Source organism: Lepeophtheirus salmonis, chromosome 4 (assembly GCF_016086655.4).
Source record: "Lepeophtheirus salmonis chromosome 4, UVic_Lsal_1.4, whole genome shotgun sequence".
Lineage (NCBI taxonomy): Eukaryota > Metazoa > Arthropoda > Copepoda > Siphonostomatoida > Caligidae > Lepeophtheirus > Lepeophtheirus salmonis.
The window spans coordinates 7,165,673-7,186,670 of record NC_052134.2 but is presented as its reverse complement, the minus strand read 5'-3'; the positions used below and the strand labels follow the sequence as shown (position 1 = coordinate 7,186,670).

Below are 20,998 nucleotides of genomic sequence, written 5' to 3'. Positions count from 1 at the left end.
TGTCACACAACTCAAAACTCACAAAAGTCCTTCAAATCCTCTGCAAAATCAAAATAAAAAAAAGTAAAAAAAAGAAGTCCGAGTGCTAGAGAAACTATCCCCTTCCCCATCCACTTCTAGTAGCACACTGAAACTGAGTCCTTCCTCGCGCCAGCTCTACTATCGTTTCCACACATCCACACACACTCCAGTTCAGTTCGAATAACGCAAGAATATATAGATATTAGTTACCTCTTTCCCTATATGCCAAATCCGCCAGACTTCTTCACCCTATGTTACTTCTACTCACAGTCCATATCCATCATTCTCTACCTCAATATACATTTATGTAATAATAGTCAAAAAACAACTTTCATATTAAGAGACTCCATGAGTGACATGGGGTTTTCCTTGCAAAATGAGACTTCCTTCCTAGATTTGTTGACAATAAAATGTAAAAAAACAAAAAAAAAAACGAGCACCATTCTATTCATTTGTACATTTATATATGACGGTTTTAGTTATTCAAATGTATTGCTACGGTTTTAATAAACATAGTGGACTGTGTTAATGTCTACTATTTGTACTTCTGATTATTTAAGATTTTAAATATTATCATATACTTCATCTTCATAGCTACAAAACCCGTGGGCTGGATATCACAGTAACTGACGGTATCAAAGGGTTCTCCCTAGGTGGGGGGGGGGCCTTTTTTTCTCCCAACAAGAGGGAAAAAACTTTTATTACCCAATGAGAGTAGATGATATTTTTGACGTCATATTAAAATAAAATATGACGTCATATTGTTCTTATTCATCTGTTAAGAGCAGATTCTTGGGTTTTGATATCCAAAATATGGCAGAACCCCTATACATCAATTTAATCTCCAATTTGAATTCCTTCATTTGTAAATGAAATGGACTCTTTGCTTCACTACCTCGCTGAACGCTTACCCTCCAATAGAAATGAAGGAAAGAAATCAACGCCTTCTCAAAACCAGTTTCTCTTCCTCTCCCTCTCTTGTTTCTCTCTCTCTCTCCCTCTAGAGTGCTAGATGAGCTGTCAAGGATGAACATCTGGACGTACGCTAACACTTTTAACCGGCTTTGCTTTGAAGTTGATATCAACAACATCCAGCTCCATGTCAGAAGAAGTGATGCAGGGGATTAGACGTGCAGCTTCATTGGGGCCATTCCACTGGATTAATGGAAAACGTTTTGAAGGTTGTGGATCCAAGTTTTTTGAGAACAAGGAACCTCGAAGTGGTCAAACTCTTTGCAAAGTCGGGATTGCTGAAGCCAAGGATGTGGATGAAGCCGTCAGAGTAGGGAAAGACGCCTTTAGGAGATGGAAGTCCGTTCCTTCTGCTGAAAGAGGCATGATTTTAAGGAGGACTGCCACGATTTTGAAAGCGAAGACGGAGGAAGTGGCCGTGAGTGGAGGGTTCTTCTCAAGTCCATCTCATTCTTTCCATACTCATTCATTTTTCTGTTGTAGATCATGGATGTCCTGGACAACGGGAAGCCCATTTGGGAGGCTCGGATGGATATGGACTCTGTTATAGGTGCTCTAGAATATTATGGGGCATATGCTAATAATGGATTTCAAGGAGAATACTATAAACTGGCAGGAGGTGTGTGTTGAGTTCATCATTGCTGTCTACAACAAGGAATTCAGTTCTAAGATCATGAGGAGTTCAAATGAATTCCTACGGGTTTAACTGTATTAATATCACAATTCATCATCTCTTACTTTCAATTTCATATCGAGTTATTGTCATTACTCAAAAGTTACAAATCGTCGTAACTCAAATTTTAACTTTATAGAAAAAAGCCTGGAAACTCCAGGCCTTAAGTATGAATAACGGTGTTCTCCTATTTGTACAATAAAATTAATCTAAGAAATTAATTTCAAATGTCTGAATTGCTATGTTTTTAAATATTAACATTGAATGTTAGACATCTAGGATGACAAAGGCAATACCACTAATATTTTTAATTTTTGTGTTACGATTATTTAATCTTCAACCCTCGAAATATTAACGTTATTGCCTAAATGTCATCCTAGTTGTCTGATATTTAATAACGAAGACTCCTATTCTGCATTTCTTAGATCCATTTTATTGTACAAATTAGAAAACACCGTTTAGCGGAGTTTCCATGATTATTTCTGTAAAATAAATATGAGCTTGAGTTAAGACAATTTGGCACTCACCCTACGATATGTAACCCATAACTTGATCATAAATAATCTATAACTTGTTTTGTTTCATTATTATCAACTTACTAAGAGTTGCCCTATTTCTATTACATAAAACTCTAATATTATGGAGTATATTTAATTTTGCTTCACTCCTATTTTATATTCATATTTCTTGCGTACATTTATTTATTGGGGAATGTATGCCCTCAAGGAACACGGTTAACACATTTTGACATAAACTTTTAACCTAAAAGCATCTGTATTGTAAATTTAAAGGAAAACCTTCAATTTTTTAGATGTTACAAACTTTATAGAATTCATTTGGTCACTGAATTTATTGAGGTCTAACATACTTTTTCCTCCAAAATGCTTTAATATATTATGACAGTTCATTTTCTTTATTTCAGGCTCCTTTGCATATGTCACCAAGGAACCTATTGGATTGGTCGCTGGAATTGGAGCTTGGAATTATCCTTTACAAACTGCTACGTGGAAAGTAGCTCCAGCTCTTGCTTCTGGAAATACTTTCATTTATAAGCCGTCCCAGTTTACCCCACTCACAGCTCTTTATTTAGCTGAGGCTCTCAAAGAGGCTGGACTCCCTGATGGAGTTTTTAATATCATACAAGGAGAAGGAGAGACTGGAGCTTTATTATCTTCTCATCCTGATGTATCTAAGCTTTCATTTACAGGGAGTATTGCTACAGGCACAAAAATCATGAAGGCAGGTGCTGATGGAATAAGACATGTTACTCTGGAACTCGGTGGAAAATCGCCTTTAATTATATTCGATGATGCTGACTTGAAAAATGCTGTTAAGGGAGCTTTAATGGCAAATTTTTTTTCTCAAGGTCAAGTTTGTTCGAATGGAACTCGAGTATTTGTACAGAAAGGTGTTTACCATGAATTTCTTCAAGAATTTGTGAGACAAGTTACGAATCTCAAAGTAGGTGATCCTCTAAAAGAAGATACAACTGTTGGAGCAACTATTCATCCTGAACATGCTGAAAGAGTTCTTCAATATATTAAAGAAGCCAAGGAAGAAGGTGCTAAGATAGAATGTGGAGGAGAAAAAATAGTAATTGATGGAGATCTAAGTGGAGGTAGCTATGTATCTCCCTGCATTTTAAGCAATGTTGAAGATTCATTTAAATGTGTAAAGGAAGAAATTTTTGGAGCTGTGGCTTGTGTTCTTCCTTTTGAGTCTGAGGATGAAGTAGTGTCCAGAGCGAATGATACTCCTTTTGGATTGGCTGGTGGAGTATTCACTAAAGATTTAAATAGGGCTCATAGAATTGCTGATTCCATTGATGCTGGAGTAGTCTGGGTTAATACATTTAATATTTGTACTCCTGAAGTGCCTTTTGGAGGCTATAAAATGTCTGGAATTGGAAGAGAAAATGGTAAAGCAGCTATTGAATATTATACTCAAACTAAAACAACTTATGTTGAAGCCGGTGATATTGACTGTGGTTTACTTTACAAAGAATGAAATCCATCAAATATAGTATGATTTATTGAATAACATATCCTATGTAGAGAGCTTGTTTTTTCTTTGCAAAATTTTTTCAGAATTATAAATACATTTTATTTATTGTAATTATTTTAGAAGTACATTTATTATTTATACAAATATATAAATATGCAATATTATATTTAAAAGTGAGTCATTTCATTGCTTTCAAATAAGGTACGGTATTGAGCTTTCTTCTAATACCTGAGGTACTGACTGATTTAAGTATAAAAGTAAGAAACACTCTTCGTTAAGATGACCAACGTTCAAATCAAGGATGGAGATCATACAAAAACAATATATTTACTCATCCGAGATCAAATGTGACGTATCAGTATCACACATTAGTAGTTAAAAGTCTTATCAATACCCGGTTTTTGTAGGTATAATGAAGCGATCAATATTTTGAATTATATCTATGATTCTAATCCAACGTCAAGGGCTGCATTATCTCTTTTAGGCCATTGCTACTATTACACTCAGGTAATTACAAAAAATTTAAGAAATTGCAGAATGAGATAAATAAATTTTTTGAATTAGGATTTTGTCAATGCTGCTAATTGTTACGAACAACTCACCAATTATTATCCTGAAGTGGATGACTATAGAGTTTATTATGCTCAGTCCTTGTACCAAGCATGCTTGTATGAAGAAGCAATGAAGATTACTGTTCAAATAGAAAATCCTGAATTACAACATGACGTAAGAGTCGACTAATTCATAGCTATATTTGTACAGAAGTGATATTTTTTCATTCATAGATGTTAAAGTTACAAGCTGCTATTAAATATGGCGAAGAAGATCTAGCTGGAGCCAAAAGTTTAGTCGATAAATGCCCAGATTCAGACCCTGAGACTGAAATTAATAGAGGTTTTAATATATCAGGTTTATTTGTGTATTATTTATAGTTATTCATAGGATGTTTGCTGTATAAGGAGGGAAGATATGAAGAAGCACTTGCTAAGTTTATAGGAGCACAACAAGTCATTGGTTATGATCCACATTTATCCTACAACATTGCACTATGTCATTATAGGTTTGAAACCAAGAAGAGGAGGATATTATGAATTATGAACCAGATTTCCTTTTTTTACAGAGTGAAGGATTTTGCTCCTGCATTGAAACATATAGCTGATATAATTGAAAAGGGAATAAGAGAGCACCCAGAATTGAGTGTGGGAATGCAAACCGAAGGAATTGAGGTCCGGAGTGTCGGAAACACGCTAACGCTTCATGAAACAGCTCTAATTGAAGCATTTAATTTGAAAGCAGCTATCGAATTCTTACTAAAAAATGTGGAAGCTGCTCAGGAAGCTCTCACTGACATGCCACCGAGGTAATGTTTTAGTTAGGTATATTTTTTTGTCAAATAAAGTATCTTTAAATAGATCAGAGGATGAATTAGATGCTGTTACACTTCATAATCAAGCTCTAATGAACATGGAATCAAAACCTACAGAGGGATTTGAAAAACTACAATTCTTATTGCAGCAATCTCCATTCCCTCCTGAAACTTTTGGGAACTTACTATTACTATATTGCAAGTATGAATACTTTGATCTAGCTGCTGACGTTTTAGCGGAGAACGCTCATTTAACATATAAGTAATAACTTTCTTTTACATAATCTTGAAACTTTGATTTAACAAAAATTAATTTTCTAGATACTTAAGTCCGCATTTATATGACTTTTTAGAAGCTCTCATCACTCAACAAACATCTCCTGAGGAAGCTTATAGAAAATTTGATGTGATAGCTTCCAAACATACAGAACAGTTGCGAAAATGTACAAAACGTGTACAAGAAGCACGGAATCATCATGAAGATGATGCTTTGAAACGATCTGTAAATGAATATGAGGATGTACTTGCGAAATATATTCCTGTACTCATGGCTCAAGCTAAAATATATTGGGATCTAGAAATGTATGAACAGGTAGGTAATTTAAAGAAAATCAAATGCATTGAAATAAATGAATGAAACAAATATAGGTGGAAAAGATATTTCGGAAATCTGTTGAGTTTTGTAACGAAAGCGATGTTTGGAAATTGAATGTAGCCCATGTTCTCTTTATGCAAGAAAATAAGTTTAAGGAGGCAACGGGTTTTTACGAACCTATAGTTCGCAAGAACTTTGACTCTATACTCAACGTTTCCGCAATAGTACTTGCAAATTTGTGTGTCTCCTATATAATGACATCTCAAAATGAAGAAGCTGAAGAACTTATGAGGAAAATTGAAAAAGAAGAGGAAACGGTTGCTTATGATGATGCAGACAAGAAAGTATTTCACCTGTGCATTGTGAATTTAGTCATTGGCACTTTATATTGTGCCAAGGTGAGTGATTATTTAATATCAATGAAGAGTTTTTTTTAGCGGCCAATCCGCTTTCCTAGGGGAATTATGAATTCGGAATTTCTCGAGTGATTAAAAGCCTTGAGCCCTATAATAAGAAACTGGGAACAGATACATGGTTCTACGCAAAGAGATCCTTCCTTTCCCTCATTGAAAATTTGTCAAAACACATGATAACCGTGAGGGATTCGGTTATTGAAGAGTGTATACAATTTCTGGATCATTGCGAAATATATGGAAGAGGTGTAAAAACGGTGATTGAACAACCATTAGAAGAAACACAGATTCACAAAGGAAAGAATACAGTTACGTACGAGGCAAGGCTCTTGAAGGCTCTTCTACTTCAATTACAAATGGAATAAAATCAACGGCTGGGATTCACTATACTCAATTACATTAATATTTCATTTTTTTACATCAATTAATTCATAAACTATGGAACTTTCAAAAAAGTTAAATAAAAAAAATGGTGACATACATTCACAAAACAATTAAAAATAAATACACTTAAAGATAAATTAATTATTAGATAAAATATACAGTCTTATAAAATTGAGATCAATCATGAATAGAACAGATTCTGCAAAAAGCTTTTTTAAAGTCTTAAAATTCGAACTTGAGAGGTAAACTAGTTTGTAGTGATGGGGAGGACAAAAATTGTAGAGGCTTTAGATCTTCCCCCAGGGAGGAGTCTAAAAACTCTGAAGGAAAATTAAACGGATTATCATAAGAAGAGAGGTCTGGGTTCGGTAAATTCAATTCCTCCTCTTTAAAGAAATTGTTCTCTGCTTCAGATTGTCCACAGTTACTATGGACCTTTGTATGACGTTCCATATTTCCCTTGTGATGGGTTGCATAACGACAAAGAAGACAAATAAATCGGCTCCCTGGATCATGGGTTCTCACATGACGATCATACAAGGCTTTTCGGTTGAAAACCTTATTGCATATCTCACATCCATAGCCTGAGGTCATATGTTTTTGCTTGATGTGCTCGCGGTAGTCAAATTTGGCGAAGAAATGAGTTCCGCAGCAACAAATAGGCTTTTTGAGAAGGGCATGCATGGTAGTGAGGTGCCTTTGAAGATTATTTCTGCGATTAGATCGATAGAAACAATTGGGATACGCACAGAGAAAAGGCTCCTTATCACCCTTAGCAATCAACATCTCTCCATCCTGTTTGTAGGCCTCAGGAACAAACTTACAGCTTAAAGGATTCATGGGCTGAGGTCCTTCACGCCCCAAAGTCTCCCAATGAGCTATACGTTTGAATCCCTCAAACTGATCCCGTTTAAGCACCAAGTGATATGTACGGAGATCATCTTCATTCTCTGAGAAAGAGTTTAGTTGATTAGCAAGTCGTTGAAGCTCTGGTGATAATTCTCGAGTCTCTGGGTCAGACTCTGCATCTTTTGCTCTCTTGGGTGTTTTTGGCGAGGAAGAGGTTGCTTGCCGCTTCCTAAGATTGGATTCTGGAGAAGGCTGAGTTTCATTTTGAGGTGTAATAGATTGTAGGGAAAGAGTTCCAGATAAAGGCTCAAGACTTGTAAGAGTGGACAACTCCTTCCAGGGATCCTCTTCTAAAGGAAAAAGACTGTCCGTCCAAGTTAAATTATCGAGGTATTCTGTAAATGAGGACATGATTAGGAGTGAGTTGAAAAATGAAATGAGACTATTGACCTTAATTTAATTCCTAAGGAATCTTTATTTTTTTTTTTGTTCGTTTTGTTTTTTTGATTTATCATGAATGAGACAAATGAAGAATCAAATGAATAAATTGACACTAAAAAGGACCGGTCAAGCTCTTTTTGAAAGTCACATTATCAATTCAAAACTTAATACGTAACGTACCTTTTTTATTTTTATTACTCAGTGCACTATATTTCGTGTAGAGCTCCCATCGGACAAACCAAGCTAAACGAAGTTGTTCCAAGAGGCACCTCGCCTTTGATGCATTCAACATATTCATTTTAACTGAACTAGAATTCCCCGTCCTAATAAAAAGGGTTTCATTTTTTTCCACATGTGGGAAAGATTGCGCGCCCGCTCTCTTTTTCTCTCTCTTTCTTCCGTTACTTTCCCTACAAGATATACTTTTTAACCCTTCAAGAATGGCTTTAATCCCGGTTCGGGAAATATAGATTCATCAAAGTGAACTGTTCCTCTGTTACTTATTAGTTATTAATTATAGAGGGGCGTAGGAAGCGTTTTTATATTGGTGAGGCTCGCGTTATTTTTTAGAGGGGGAGATGGAAATATATTAGGGTCTCTCTATATTTTATATAAGGAAGGGAGGGTCCAGTCAGGTGTTACCCCCCTTACTAAAACTATGTTGTCTAAAATGAGAGTAAGTTATCAAAATTTTGATTTTTTTTTTCATTTTTTATAATGATTTGTTGTGAATTTAATAAAAAAAGTTATTTAAACAATATGCTTTTTAAAAACATTTCCTTTTCATCTCCTATTAGGCTTATTTTTACAATTTGAAGGAGGCCTGAAGTATATATATATATATAATTATAAAATAGATATTCTACATCTTTTTTTAAAAATAATTTTTGTCCACATTCCAATATTCAATATTCTAGTGCTTCCTGCCCTTCAAATCCATTAATTCGACAAAGGAGTGATGGCTTTTTCATTACAAGTAGTACTGTATCAGTCCTTATTAATTTGGTTCAGTCCTCTCCAGTCTTAGAACCGGTCTTATAAGTCCTTTTATACGGGTTTTTATTGGTATTTTGTGGGAACTACAACAGCTAAAATAATGTAGTTACTAACTACGTCATTTCAGTTGTGGAAGTTTTAGTATAACCTTAGGACAGATGAATGGTGAAAAAATGCCTTGCCGATTATTAAAAAAAAAGACTAAAGGAGGGGGTGGGGGAGACTGATTTAGGAATGTCGTATTATGACCAATCCAACACTACTATTGAGCCTTTGATGGCGTTTTTTTAATATCTTGGAGCTCGTAAAATATGCTCAACCAAACGCTTTATTTTTTATTTGTAATCTCTCACAAACCCAAGGGATCCTATTTAAACCAAATTTATTACTTCCCTATTAAAATTCTATAAACCAGGATTTGCCCTAAAGCATGACTATTCCTAAAAAAAAAAAATAGCAGCATGTATTTCACTAAGATTTTATAAGAGAGTATACCCCGGGCTAAAGGGCTAGTCTTTTACCTCAACCTACCTATTCAGCCTTACATAAGCCTTGTAACCGCAATTTATTTTTTTTACTTTATCAATTGAACGCTGCATTGAACGCTAAAAACAAAAATCTTACAATCTTGTTGTAAGTAAATGCAGAAGAACTACAACATCATTATAACTATTCAATATTCCTCTCAATGATTCGACTCCCAAAGTAATCAAGGTTCTTCATCATTCCTTTTATAACTAATAGATACACAGTATATGGTTAACGAGATTTAATCAAGATCCATTAAAAAAGAGATGGAGATTTGATTGATTGATTGATTATTAGTAGCTAATTTAGGGAATTAAGAGCCAATCAGATTGACCAATAGGAACATGTACATTTGATTGTTTGTAGATAGAACTATTTTTACTGTTTATTTACCTAGGATTTGATTGAAGTAGAGAAGGAATGTAACTAAGATGCATTTTTGATGGATACGTCATATGTATGTATAATATAGGAACATATTAATAATATGTCCTGAGTCCTTTTGAAGCTAGCAAAAACGGAATATATGTAGATAATGATTATTTATGATATTAATAATAATTATCTTTCGTGATCTAGTGTACGCATGTATCTACATAATTAGAATCCTCACGTCAGATAAATATTTTAAAAGAAACCCCATGACTATTATTATTAGAGGTATAGGAGCATTATTAAATGAACACGTTGAGAGTGATGGTCATTTTCACACCTGTCTCATCATTTTTCTATTTCACACTATTTTTGTTAGAGAGGGATTATTGTTATGAATAATAGTGAGAGGATAATGACTATTAATCTATGTACTATTATTATGAGGAGCAAACTCTTGTCTTTTTTAGGCTTTACTTAATTATTTACCAATGTAATGTAGTAGCATCAGACTTAAAAAGAAGCATAATGCATAAGATATTATACAAAATTATCGGAACGTTAATTTGTTTTAAATATTAGCAACCTTTCCTACTTATATTCTATTTTATATATAACATTTATGGTGTACAAGTAGTGTACAGGTTGTGTACAATTTCTTAGTCTAAAAATGGATTATTTAATTCAAATATTTATAAATCTAATTAGTAGACTAAAAGAAATTTGCTCAAAGGAATGTTGCGGGCACGAAAAATTATATAACTGGACATTTGAAGAATATCACGTGCCCCAGAATATATATTATTATCAATTCAATCAGTCCGAATATTTAACTATTCAACGGTCCTAGCTATTATTTATCTTTTTATTTTCTTTACTCATAAACTAAGTCCCCTCACAATATTATCTTGGGGGCGGACCCCCCTGATACTTAGATGTTCTGTCTTCAAGAATTAAAAATAATGATAATAGTTTAAAAAATAAAAACCCTGTTCAGGCTGCATCTACAAAAAGTTTCTTCCAAACATATTGGTTACTCCTCCAGTTATGTACGACTGAAACAAAACATGAAATTATTTATAGAATACATACTTACCCTGTGTTTAAATAATCACCTTTAGTGCATTAATTTCCTTGCTATGACACATGTTAAATTATTATTTGATGATTTAATAATTGTTATCATTGATTAATTGTCCAGAACCACACACACGCCATACTCTCTCTCGAAGTAGAAGAGAACCACACCCAGACAACGAAGAACCATCATTTGGTAAACGTAGACACATGTATGTATGTATGTATTCAATAATATATAATCCTCATAATTACAATAATCATCACTTAGATATTCCCTATCACCTTGATCATCATCATTAATAATAGTAGTACACACTATAAGGAAATCCTTCTGCCCTTTTCACATAAGTTTATAAATAACCCGTTCTCCATTGTTCAAGAGACATTAATTCCTGAGAGATTTCTAGAGCATCTGCCCCTTTGAGTGAGGAAGAGATGACGTAAAAGACCATCATCATCATTTATGGACCATGATCCTTTTAACAAGTTTTGTTTGCATCCTTCTTTACTCCTTTGATTGATTTAAATCCTTACTAATCTCATTATACACTTATTATGTGTTCACCCTCATCAGTGAGTAGGTTGTTTATTCTCAATGATATAATATAAAGTAGGGGTACATGGGGTGGTTTTAGGGGAAATGTCATTTCGGACACTTTCCTTCTAGGCCTCGCTCTCTTGATTGTAGTCCCGTGCTGGGTAAATATATACGCTAGAGATTAAGGATTGACTTCTTTTTTTAAAATCGTTTTAAATATTATTTTCAAAATAAAAACCTGTCATTTATGGAGTTAAATGATTAAAAAAGGCATGAGCTTATTTTTTTTTCTTTCTTTTCTAGCAAAAATGTCATTTGAAAAAAATAAAATTCCTTAATTCCTTCTAATACTTTATAAAAAAAATATTGAAAATATTTTTAAAAAAGGATTCGAAATTTCTTAATTTTTATAAAATCAAATTTTAAAAAAGGGAAGAAAGAAAAGGGTCGGAATATTTTTGATTTTTATTCCACCATCTGACAATTTGACGACTTTTTTCAAAAAGAAAAGTGTTTTGACCTCAATATCAGCCAAACTTTTGGTGTTACAACAAACTTTAGAACACAAGAAAATTTAGTTTAACTAATTTAAAATGAAAAGTATTCAAAGTTTTTTTGACAACGCTTAGTTCTAATTGGTCAAAAAGATTCCCATAAATTGCATTTTATTCTAAATGTTTATCTGTCTACTTGTAAAATAAATATTATCCATATAGACAATTTATGTTTCCAAAAAAATAAGCAATAGTCAATTTATTAGTTGCAATAGACAGAGCAGGTTAAATGACTATAAGTTTGACCTTTTTCTGACCTTTTTTTAGATAAAAAAACCTTTAAAAATATAAATTATTGACCATAAATTTGATCTTTTTTAATATAAAAAAGCCTTTAAAACCTAAATTCATCTTATATATACAAAACCTTGGTAGTAGTAGTACATAATTAGGATCTATTATGGGATAGTTTTATTTGAAAATTATCCTTCAAAGGAAGATTATTAAGGGGTAAGATGAAGAAATATCAAAACGTAAACAATATATATACTTTTTTTCAATGATAGTACATTAATATATTTTCCTAATTTATTATTAATCTAAATTTTGAATATAACGCAATAAAGTTCCATTAATTTCTATTGCACATATGTTTTTAAAATAAAATTTTAATTGAGTATTTTTTCTTGAAATCTTTTGAACATCAGGAGAAAACGTAAGTCTAAAACATGACTGGAATGCTGTGCTTATGATTAATTCTATAATATGGTGTCTACATGCGAGAGGTAAAACGTTTTTTCCTAGTTTTTTTTTTCTAGAAAGAACACAAAGCAGTCCTATCCGTATTTGGATTTGTTATTTCAATGCACATTCTTTGAATTTGATCACATATTTTCTATCATGGGAAATTTGAAATAAATAGCAGTGTTCAGAAATTGTATCTAAGTTAAAATTAAAATAAGGTTTAATTATTTTACTTAGTGATTAAATTTGACTATTAAGACATTTTGGATCAAGTAAAGGTCAGAAAAAGGTCAAACTCTTTGCAATTATTTTTATTAATACTCAATTACGAATTATTAAATGGATTAAGCTTATCAAGCCTTTTTGTTCGATAAAGGACAGTGAAAGGTTGGAGAAAAGTCAAATTTATCATAATTTAACCTAATTTTTCTATTTCAAGTAATAAATTAACAATTGTTAATATGGATATCATTTTTTTTAAGGAGCATAAGATGGATATTCAGCAAAAAATGCAAGCCATGGTAATCTTTGCTCTTTTTGACCAATTAGCACAAAACGTTACTGAAAAAACTATAATATATTTTTCATAGGAAATTTATTGAGCTAAATTTCTTATTTTATAAAAATTGTTGTAACAAGAAAGGGTTAGATGATGTTTAGGTCGAAACACTCATTTTTGAAAAAATTGTGAAATTTCAAAAGTTTTGAGCTGTTGAGCCCCTTTAAATATATTTCAAAACCGTTCAAAATTTATATACGAAGTATTTCGCATAAAAGGAAAAATTTGTACCCTTCACAACTTAACATTTCTCAAGTTTAAAAAATAAGCTCCACCCTAGTGTGTATGTGGAGAAATTGCTGCGAAATATTAGATATACATATAGACGCGGCAAAATGTCACAAAACGGGAGAAGACGAAAAGACAAACAAATCCTAACGAATTTAACAATGTAAACAACATAAAAGTACATACTATATCAGAGCCGTAATCATCGGGCCATGGACCCAATAATTTTTTATTAATAGTAATTAATTATCAGCAAATTAACGGTGAGTGATTCACAGACATTCCAACATCCTAACCCAATAAAAGGCTCCCTATAACAAAACCGTGATTACGACAATCACTGGCCCTGGAATATGTATTTTCAAGATGGGGGGAGATGGGACATTGGTCTTTTATGGCAACTTGAAATGAAAAGTTATTTGTCTTTTTTATATATGACACTTTCACAAATAATTTTTTTAGAAGAGACAAAAAACTTTGTTTTTTTTTTTACTTTGAGAGTTAAGATTTTGCAGAAGAGACTATTTTTGAAGTAAGATTTTTTTTTCTAGAAAATGATGCATTTAAATTTTTTTTTAGACAAATGGAATTTTTTTTTAGTGTGATATTATAAAAATTCAGCAAAAGTGGGGATGGCCAATGCCCCCTTGCTCACTTAGTTTCTGACGCAACTGACGACAATGTATAAGAATATAATTGTTTGAGGTTTTTTGGGGAAAAGGGACCCCTTTTAGTTGATTCCGTATGTACGGTAAAAATTAAGTGTCTAAGAATTTCTGATAATTATATTTCAAAAGAAAATACAGGATCCTAAGTTGCTATAAAAAGTTAATTTTTGTATATAAATAGTCATAACTTTAGAACAGAGCAAAACTTTCTTCATCAGATTTTTGACAATTGATTCTTATGATTAGATCCATAATTGATATCGTTATAATTTCTCTCTATAATAGTTTGACGACCCAGGGCAAATCATTTTATGGAAAGATTTCATTTTTTTTTTTGGCCTACCCTGTCCTACCCCTCCGGCATTGTCTGATTAAGTATATAACTACTATTTTATAGAATGTTTTTGGTGGGGTCGAACATTTAATGTAATTTTGGTGATAGTGATACATAAAACCGCCCTAACGGTATTTTAAAATAAAAGAAACCGAAAATGTATGTTGTAATCTAGACAATTTGAAGAATCTTTTGGCTGAGAGCATCTTAGCTGTCTTTTTATAAGATCAGATGCAAGGAGCTGTGAGATGAAGGAAATAAAACACACCCCACTCCGTTATTACTTTATACTTAGACTTTCTCTTCCCAATGATTAAATAATAATGATTATTGTTTTAGGAAATAAAAAACTTTGTTCATATTGGTCAAATTTTTGACTATTTTAATACAAATTAATAAAATATAAGTATTCCCTGACACATTGTAGAGTTCAAATACCCACTATTATATTACTCATAAATACATAGTAACCATGTAATAATAATAGATAAAAAGGAAATCAATGTATCAATCAATAATTGGTAATTAGAAGGACTTTTGTTGAAATTATATGACGCATTTAAAGACGATGAAATTGCAACATACATATTTTTAAAAATCAATAGCTGTATACAAAAAGTTAATTTTTTATGGGAAAAAAATAAAAAAATTGAATTTCAAATAATAAATTTTTTGAAAAAAAATAAATCAAAAATCCATAGTTATTCATGGAAATTTAAATTTTTTGGTAAAAAAATTTGAAATTAACTTTTGTGCAAAAAATAAAAATTAATGAAAAAAAGCTTAAATCCCTATCCAAATATTTTTTTTTAATATCAGTCCTTATTTAGCACTGATGACTGCAATCACATCTAGTTCAGTCCTAAAACTTATAAAATTTGTTCCTTGCTGACGTTACTAAACTTTATTTCGTCTATTTTTAATCAGTTCTTGTAACGGAAGTCCGAAGGATCGATAGTCTAAGGGACGGTCCTACAACTGGAATGGAACGAAAAAATAAGGACTAACTCAACACTATGTTGTTGTAAATGTATGTCCTTTCCGAAATCGGAGTAAAATTGAGGATCTACAACGGAGTAACTCGCAAGGGCGACCGCAGGGGTGGGCTATAAGAGCTGTAGCACCCCTCCCCAATTTAAGGAATTTTTGCTTTTTACTAGAAATATTTTATGTCATTCGGGCAAAATATGCAGCAGATCCAAATATTTTAAATTTTCTTCCTTAAAAAATTTAATTTTACAAATTTGTTTTCTCAAAATATTTAATTTTCTAATTATTTTCCAAAAAATTTTTATATTTGATTTTTTCTTCAAAAAATTTAAATTTTTGGAATTTTTTTTCTAAAAAATTACAAAAACCAAGCCTTACCCAAAATATACTCAGGCGGACGCCCTGGTTTGAATCTAAATGTATTTGATATACAAGGAGTAAGATTTGTGTGTATTTTCTTCCTCTCACGGCTACTTGTAGCTGATCGAATAACACGCCATGACATTTAAGCGTCTCTCCCCAAACATTCTTCCAATTGGCAGGATTACCAAGTACGTTTTCTAATTTTTTATTTATACACACACACAGGACATATTTTATACACCGCTATACATTAATGATTACGGGGTCCTATGCAAAACTGATTGCATGGAACGCAAACGCCAATCTGTGTAGGGATAAGAAGGATTTTTCTTAGAGGAGGGGTTGTTGAATTTGACATTTAATTTTTTGGACTAAATTATGTAATTACTTTTTTATGTCAAAATTTTCCAATACCCCATTTTTCTTACTCAAATAATCCCAATACCCTCCTGTGGCAGCGGCTCTTACAAGGATACAGATTATAATTGAGACCAGGGTCGGGTTGAGTATGAGGAATGCCTAGAACATTGATCAATATTTTTGTCTATTTTCTTTCAAAAATTTGAATTTAATTTTGGATCTTATTTTTTTTTAAAATACAAAATTATGGCCCTTTTTTAGTGTAGAAATTTATCCTTTCTCTAAAATTACCTTTCTTTACACAATAATTTTCTCAATTTTAGTCAAATAATTTTATTTGAAAAATAATCATTGTTCTCTTAAATATCCTTTGTTTAGAAAATAAAATGGGGAGCATTTTTTACCCTTTGTTGGTTCTATTGAAAATGATGGTTTTACTACGGTTGGATGTGGTTAGGGCGTAAGGACAGTCTTATTAATATATTTGTTCTTATTATACCGATTTGAAACTCAAAATTCAACAACTATCCATTCAATTGTAATACATATTTAATTGTTCTAATGATATTTGATTATATTATTTTATTTTGATTCAATTATCCTTTAAGGTTTTTTAATCGTTCATGTGATGTACTTTTGTGAGAATAATTAATTAATTAATAGTTTTTAGATTAAAATCTTCATAAATAGTTTTTGTCACCGTCATAAACAGCTGATTTGGGCAGTTTTGCAAACTCAATAATCTCTTAGGGTGTGCTCATAGAACGGAGGAAAACAATAATGGCTACACGGCGTTCGGTATTGGAGGAAATCTTAAGAATATTGTATTCTTTCTTAATTAATTTAGTCAGCTAAATCTAATAAGCACACTTTTAATAAATGTAGATTTCAGTGTTGCCAAGATATTGGTGTCTAAACTTGTTATGGATTTAAAATTCCCACCTGTATATAAAAAACTCATCAATCTTAACACAAATTAAAGAGTTGAAAAAGTGCTGATTTTTAGATTATAAAAATATCAGAATAGTTAGTATTAGCCTACCAAAATCTATAAATTAAATAATATACATTATTTAACGGTTTTTTGCCCCCTGTATGGATGGTAATTCTATACACTTTATTTTAAATCTTTTTTTTCTATAATTCCAATGTTATACTCTATGCGTTGATTGTAAGAAACTGGGATTATTTATTTCGTATAAAATCTGGTTTTTGATCAATATCTAATGGATTTAGTGAGGTTGTTAACTGCCTTTGAGACAATGTAAATAATATATCAAACAAAGATTAAAAAGATATTAAAAAGAGTTATATAAATTCATACTATGTCCTAGTCACTCAAGACAACTTCTGAGCCAGTGTTGAACATTTTTAGTGTCTGTTTTGTTTTGGTTGCGCCACTACAGTTGCTCTTCTTACCAGTATTACCAAACCAGTCGATTTCCAGCTATATTTAGACAAATTTAGCAGCATCTGTTCGAATATTTTTCACTAAGTTACTAGATTTTTACAAGAATAGTATGAATACCCTGTCAATGGAACCAAACGCTGCTGGGTGGAAGTCAAAGAACTCACGTTTCCACTCACGTAGAAAATAATTACAAAAAAAGAGGGAAAAATCGCAAAAAACTCGGTAACGAAAAAATTAATATTCAGTTAAGGTCTGGAAATATTAATTACGTCCAAGTTCCATCTGTATCAGTCTTGTAGTAAAATTTGGCAGAACACAAAACCAAAAAATGGATCATATGAAAAAGTATGTTGAGATGATTTGTTTGAATAGAAAAAACACAGTTTACAGATCTTTTCATGTTTTGTTCATTCTCTAATAGATCGTCGTGGCGTTAACATATCTCTCTGAAAGAATAATTCCCACTTACCTTTGGTCTATTTTTTAAAATATACACAGAAAATGTATATATTTAGATATAACTATAATATTGTCCCTCCAATATACTATTTTTTATTAAGAAGATTCTCCCAAAATAGAAATAATTCATTTTATCCCCCCTAAAGATATATAACAGGCAGCTAATGTTAAGAAGAGTCTTCATTCAATAATGCCATACGTATCGCATCCGACTTCTTCTCACACTCTACAAAATTCCCATTCCTACTTTTAAGGAAATAATAGATGATTTAAACACAGGCGTAAAGATGACTAGTGTTAAAAGGAAGTTCATAAAGTTACAAGTTACGCTAGTGATTCTCAAACTCTGCACCCGAGCATATTGGTATGCTCTTCAGCTTTTTCAGTCTTCAGTTTTACAGGCTCTGACTCACAATTAAATGACTATGCGCCAAGAAGTAGTTATAGTATTGTGAGTGTTCTCATAGTGTTCAAAGTTCTATAACACCTAGTTTCCGCCCTAAATTAAGTCGTTATGTGGCCTGGATATATTAAATTGTTGAAAAATTCTCATTTCCTACAACAATAAGTAAAATATGTAAGGGGTAAATTGCTCATATATTTGCAACTTTATAGAAAAATTATAATATTGATTATTTTAACAAATTTATATATGTAATGAGTAGAGATGGGCTTTGTGTAAGAGCACAAAGAGAAGGCGGGAGAGAAACATGAAGTAAAAGTAAAATATAGCCCTTGCCTGGAGGGGAGGGGGGTAGAAACTGAATTAGTGCTATAAAGAAGATACCCTTTTACATTTAAAATAGCATTAGAGCGGGGAATATAATAACTATAATCGGTGAAGTAAAAAGTTCTGAGCTTTGATTCGCTTTATTTTCACAATAAAATTAACATGGTTAAGATGATCCGATTTAGAAGGTTCCAAAAGTGTTAACTAATCATCAGTTCATGGGCAATGGAATAAGTGTTCACATACAGGTCCAACTCAACGATCTCCATTATTTTATCGATATCTTCGACGTCAATATTACCAGAATGGAATCGTTGGAACCACTGCTTTGCTGTTGTATTTGATACTGTATTAAGCCCATAAATAGCACAATTTTTTTAGGGGTCGTAGTAATACCAATGAATGTATTGAATTTTCTCTTTTTTCCCTTCCATTTGGAAACGCTGTAACACACAATCATATCACTAATCACACAAATGTAAAAGAACTTTTTTTAAGTGTACGATCAATCTTTAAGTATACTTTAAGCTTTTTTTTGATGCAATGTATTAATCCTAAGTTAAACTCACTTAAGACACCTAGCGAAAAACGCTCAAACTTAATCTAATATTTAAATACATATATATTCACTTAATAATCTATTTTTAAATCAATTTACAGCAAAGAGAGGCGAGAATTCTTCTTTTCGAGGGAGGTGTTAACACGCACACTATTGATGAAATAATAAGGAAAAAAGAGGACCCACAGCAATCGTTTTTCCTTTTCTAATCGGTATACTTAGTTTTTTCTTTACACTCATCCCTTCTTTAGTAATCAGTCGGTTTGAGCAAATCCAGTCTAAGGTATTGTGAGGCCATACTCGAAACGGATTACACGGGCACCTAACCCTAATCTGATTAGGAATAAAGATAATAAGTAATAAATGAGGCCAGGTCAGGTTAAGCATGAGAGGAGCTCTTTTATTTCAGTCCATTTAAAATAGGTGATTTTGAAGAAAATATTTTCAAACACCCTTTTTAAAGGTTTTTTTTTTTTTTACATGTTTTCTTTGTAAAATTTCCAAAACTCTGCCCGTATTTGATTTAATAACGTTTTTTTTATTAGGTTTTTTTTTGTTGTATTTTCAAATTTCTTCTTTCAACCAAAAGTGATGCCACTTAGAAATGCAGATACTACTGCTGACGTATATCATCCTTATTTATTCGCTCTAATCTAGTCTTAGAACCGGTCCTTTGGACAGTCAGTACTAGAACTGATATAAAAAATAAGAATTAAACTTGAGTGAAGTTATGAAGTACCTAATTTTATATGATTTTGGAACGATATGTGGGGAATGAACTGGACGGTACTGCATTCTTCAGTCTTAAACAAGGACTGACGCAACACTAACTGCAGTCACCTAAGGCCGGCCCAGGGTTTGAAGAAGACACACTGTTCTCATAGTTATATGTAAAAACATTCGACAATTCCACCTTATTATTGATCGAGTATTGCTCAAGTTTTAATTAAGTATAACAAACTTATCGAGCTCCAATATTTACTGCTAATATTATAGGTGAAAGTATCATGCCACTTTTAAAATGGGAATGTGATCTTGAATCCTTATTAATTGGGATCAAACATTTTATTTTATTTCTTTTAAAGTATATTTAAAACAAGTATTTTATTGCAGGAATAACTGAGCTGGCAAGTTACCAAGTTATCATGACTCATGGAGTCTACTTTTACTTTCGACAAATTTCAAATCCAACAATAGAGGGCAGGTTAATGAGAAGTAGTTTTTTCATTAAATTACAAAGCTATCTCTACACATATACTTCATACCATTATTGAGTTCCAGCTTTCATTATCAAATGTTGTTTCTATGCAAATTAAATGAATGTAGTTGGTATAAAAAGATGTTTGAAAAAGTGCTTTCCAAATCAATTATTTGAAAAATTTTCATTTAAAGAAATTGAAATAAAGAGCAAATGTTTCTGACTATAAATCCGTCTCCTTGGAAATTGTGAACTTATATCTCAACCCAATACACTAAATCAGTTATTCAATTACTGATCTTCTTTATTTAAGTGATCATCACTTGAAGTACGTCAATTTCATCTATATAAATAAATTAAAATTTGTCTTTCTCTTGTTATTCTTTCATTCTTGGGGACATATAATTTAAGTGATATAAGTATTGAGTAGTTACGTGTGAGTGTGCTCATGAGAAATGGACAGTTACACTGATAATTTCTTGGAAAGTTATTTTCTATATTATTAAAGCAAAATTTGTCTTTTAGCTGACGCTTAGTTACTCCGGACAATGCCGGGTACTTTTGCTTGTATGGTATAAAGTCATACTCGATTTAAGGAAAAACGAAGCCCTCGTCGAAACTATGTATCCATTGTTGTCAATTAAAATAATTGTTATACCCACATTGAAT

At 32.1% G+C, this 20,998-nt stretch overlaps 3 protein-coding genes across 5 annotated transcripts; 2 read left to right on the top strand and 1 right to left on the bottom strand.

Annotated features, from left to right (window-relative positions):
* The first annotated feature begins 369 nt into the window (after positions 1–369).
* LOC121116498 (4-trimethylaminobutyraldehyde dehydrogenase) lies at positions 370–3,834 on the top strand. Its single transcript, XM_040710753.2, has 3 exons — positions 370–1,411; positions 1,477–1,612; positions 2,589–3,834. The coding sequence occupies exons 1-3, from the start codon at positions 1,121–1,123 to the stop codon at positions 3,671–3,673; spliced, it is 1,512 nt and encodes a 503-aa protein (XP_040566687.1). The 5' UTR covers positions 370–1,120; the 3' UTR covers positions 3,674–3,834.
* A 59-nt stretch (positions 3,835–3,893) lies between these two features.
* On the top strand, positions 3,894–7,714 carry Ttc30 (tetratricopeptide repeat domain 30). 2 transcript variants are annotated; one of them, XM_071887583.1, is made up of 10 exons: positions 3,894–4,077; positions 4,155–4,177; positions 4,235–4,396; positions 4,456–4,564; positions 4,613–4,730; positions 4,791–5,030; positions 5,083–5,298; positions 5,358–5,628; positions 5,685–6,029; positions 6,089–7,714. In XM_071887583.1, exons 3-10 carry the CDS (start codon positions 4,352–4,354, stop codon positions 6,407–6,409), a joined length of 1,665 nt encoding a protein of 554 aa, XP_071743684.1. In that variant the 5' UTR covers positions 3,894–4,077; positions 4,155–4,177; positions 4,235–4,351; the 3' UTR covers positions 6,410–7,714. The 2 variants fall into 2 exon arrangements, with proteins under 2 accessions (XP_071743684.1, XP_040566686.1); XM_040710752.2 differs by having other exon boundaries at positions 3,909–4,017; positions 4,078–4,177.
* On the bottom strand, positions 6,425–8,031 carry LOC121116239 (uncharacterized). 2 transcript variants are annotated; one of them, XM_040710487.2, is made up of 2 exons: positions 7,899–8,031; positions 6,425–7,672 (listed from the first exon to the last, which is right to left on the bottom strand). In XM_040710487.2, exons 1-2 carry the CDS (start codon positions 8,014–8,016, stop codon positions 6,651–6,653), a joined length of 1,140 nt encoding a protein of 379 aa, XP_040566421.1. In that variant the 5' UTR covers positions 8,017–8,031; the 3' UTR covers positions 6,425–6,650. The 2 variants fall into 2 exon arrangements, 1 of the variants encoding a protein (XP_040566421.1); XR_011779602.1 differs by lacking the exon at positions 7,899–8,031 and adding an exon at positions 7,728–7,886 and having other exon boundaries at positions 7,538–7,672.
* Between the last annotated feature and the right edge of the window lie 12,967 nt (positions 8,032–20,998).

What these genes read in the sequence shown, in the direction of transcription:
- LOC121116498 (XM_040710753.2), top strand. Translation starts at nt 1,121, where the DNA reads ATGTCAGAAGAAGTGATGCAGGGGATTAGACGTGCAGCTTCATTGGGG. An exon ending in CGAAGACGGAGGAAGTGGCC is followed by an intron (nt 1,412 to 1,476) that starts GTGAGTGGAGGG and finishes TTTCTGTTGTAG; the next exon opens with ATCATGGATGTCCTGGACAA. An exon ending in ATACTATAAACTGGCAGGAG is followed by an intron (nt 1,613 to 2,588) that starts GTGTGTGTTGAG and finishes TCTTTATTTCAG; the next exon opens with GCTCCTTTGCATATGTCACC.
- LOC121116239 (XM_040710487.2), bottom strand. Translation starts at nt 8,016, where the DNA reads ATGAATATGTTGAATGCATCAAAGGCGAGGTGCCTCTTGGAACAACTT. An exon ending in GAGTAATAAAAATAAAAAAG is followed by an intron (nt 7,673 to 7,898) that starts GTACGTTACGTA and finishes CCTCATTTACAG; the next exon opens with AATACCTCGATAATTTAACT.
- Ttc30 (XM_040710752.2), top strand. Translation starts at nt 3,950, where the DNA reads ATGACCAACGTTCAAATCAAGGATGGAGATCATACAAAAACAATATAT. An exon ending in ATCCTGAATTACAACATGAC is followed by an intron (nt 4,397 to 4,455) that starts GTAAGAGTCGAC and finishes TTTCATTCATAG; the next exon opens with ATGTTAAAGTTACAAGCTGC. An exon ending in ATTGCACTATGTCATTATAG is followed by an intron (nt 4,731 to 4,790) that starts GTTTGAAACCAA and finishes CTTTTTTTACAG; the next exon opens with AGTGAAGGATTTTGCTCCTG.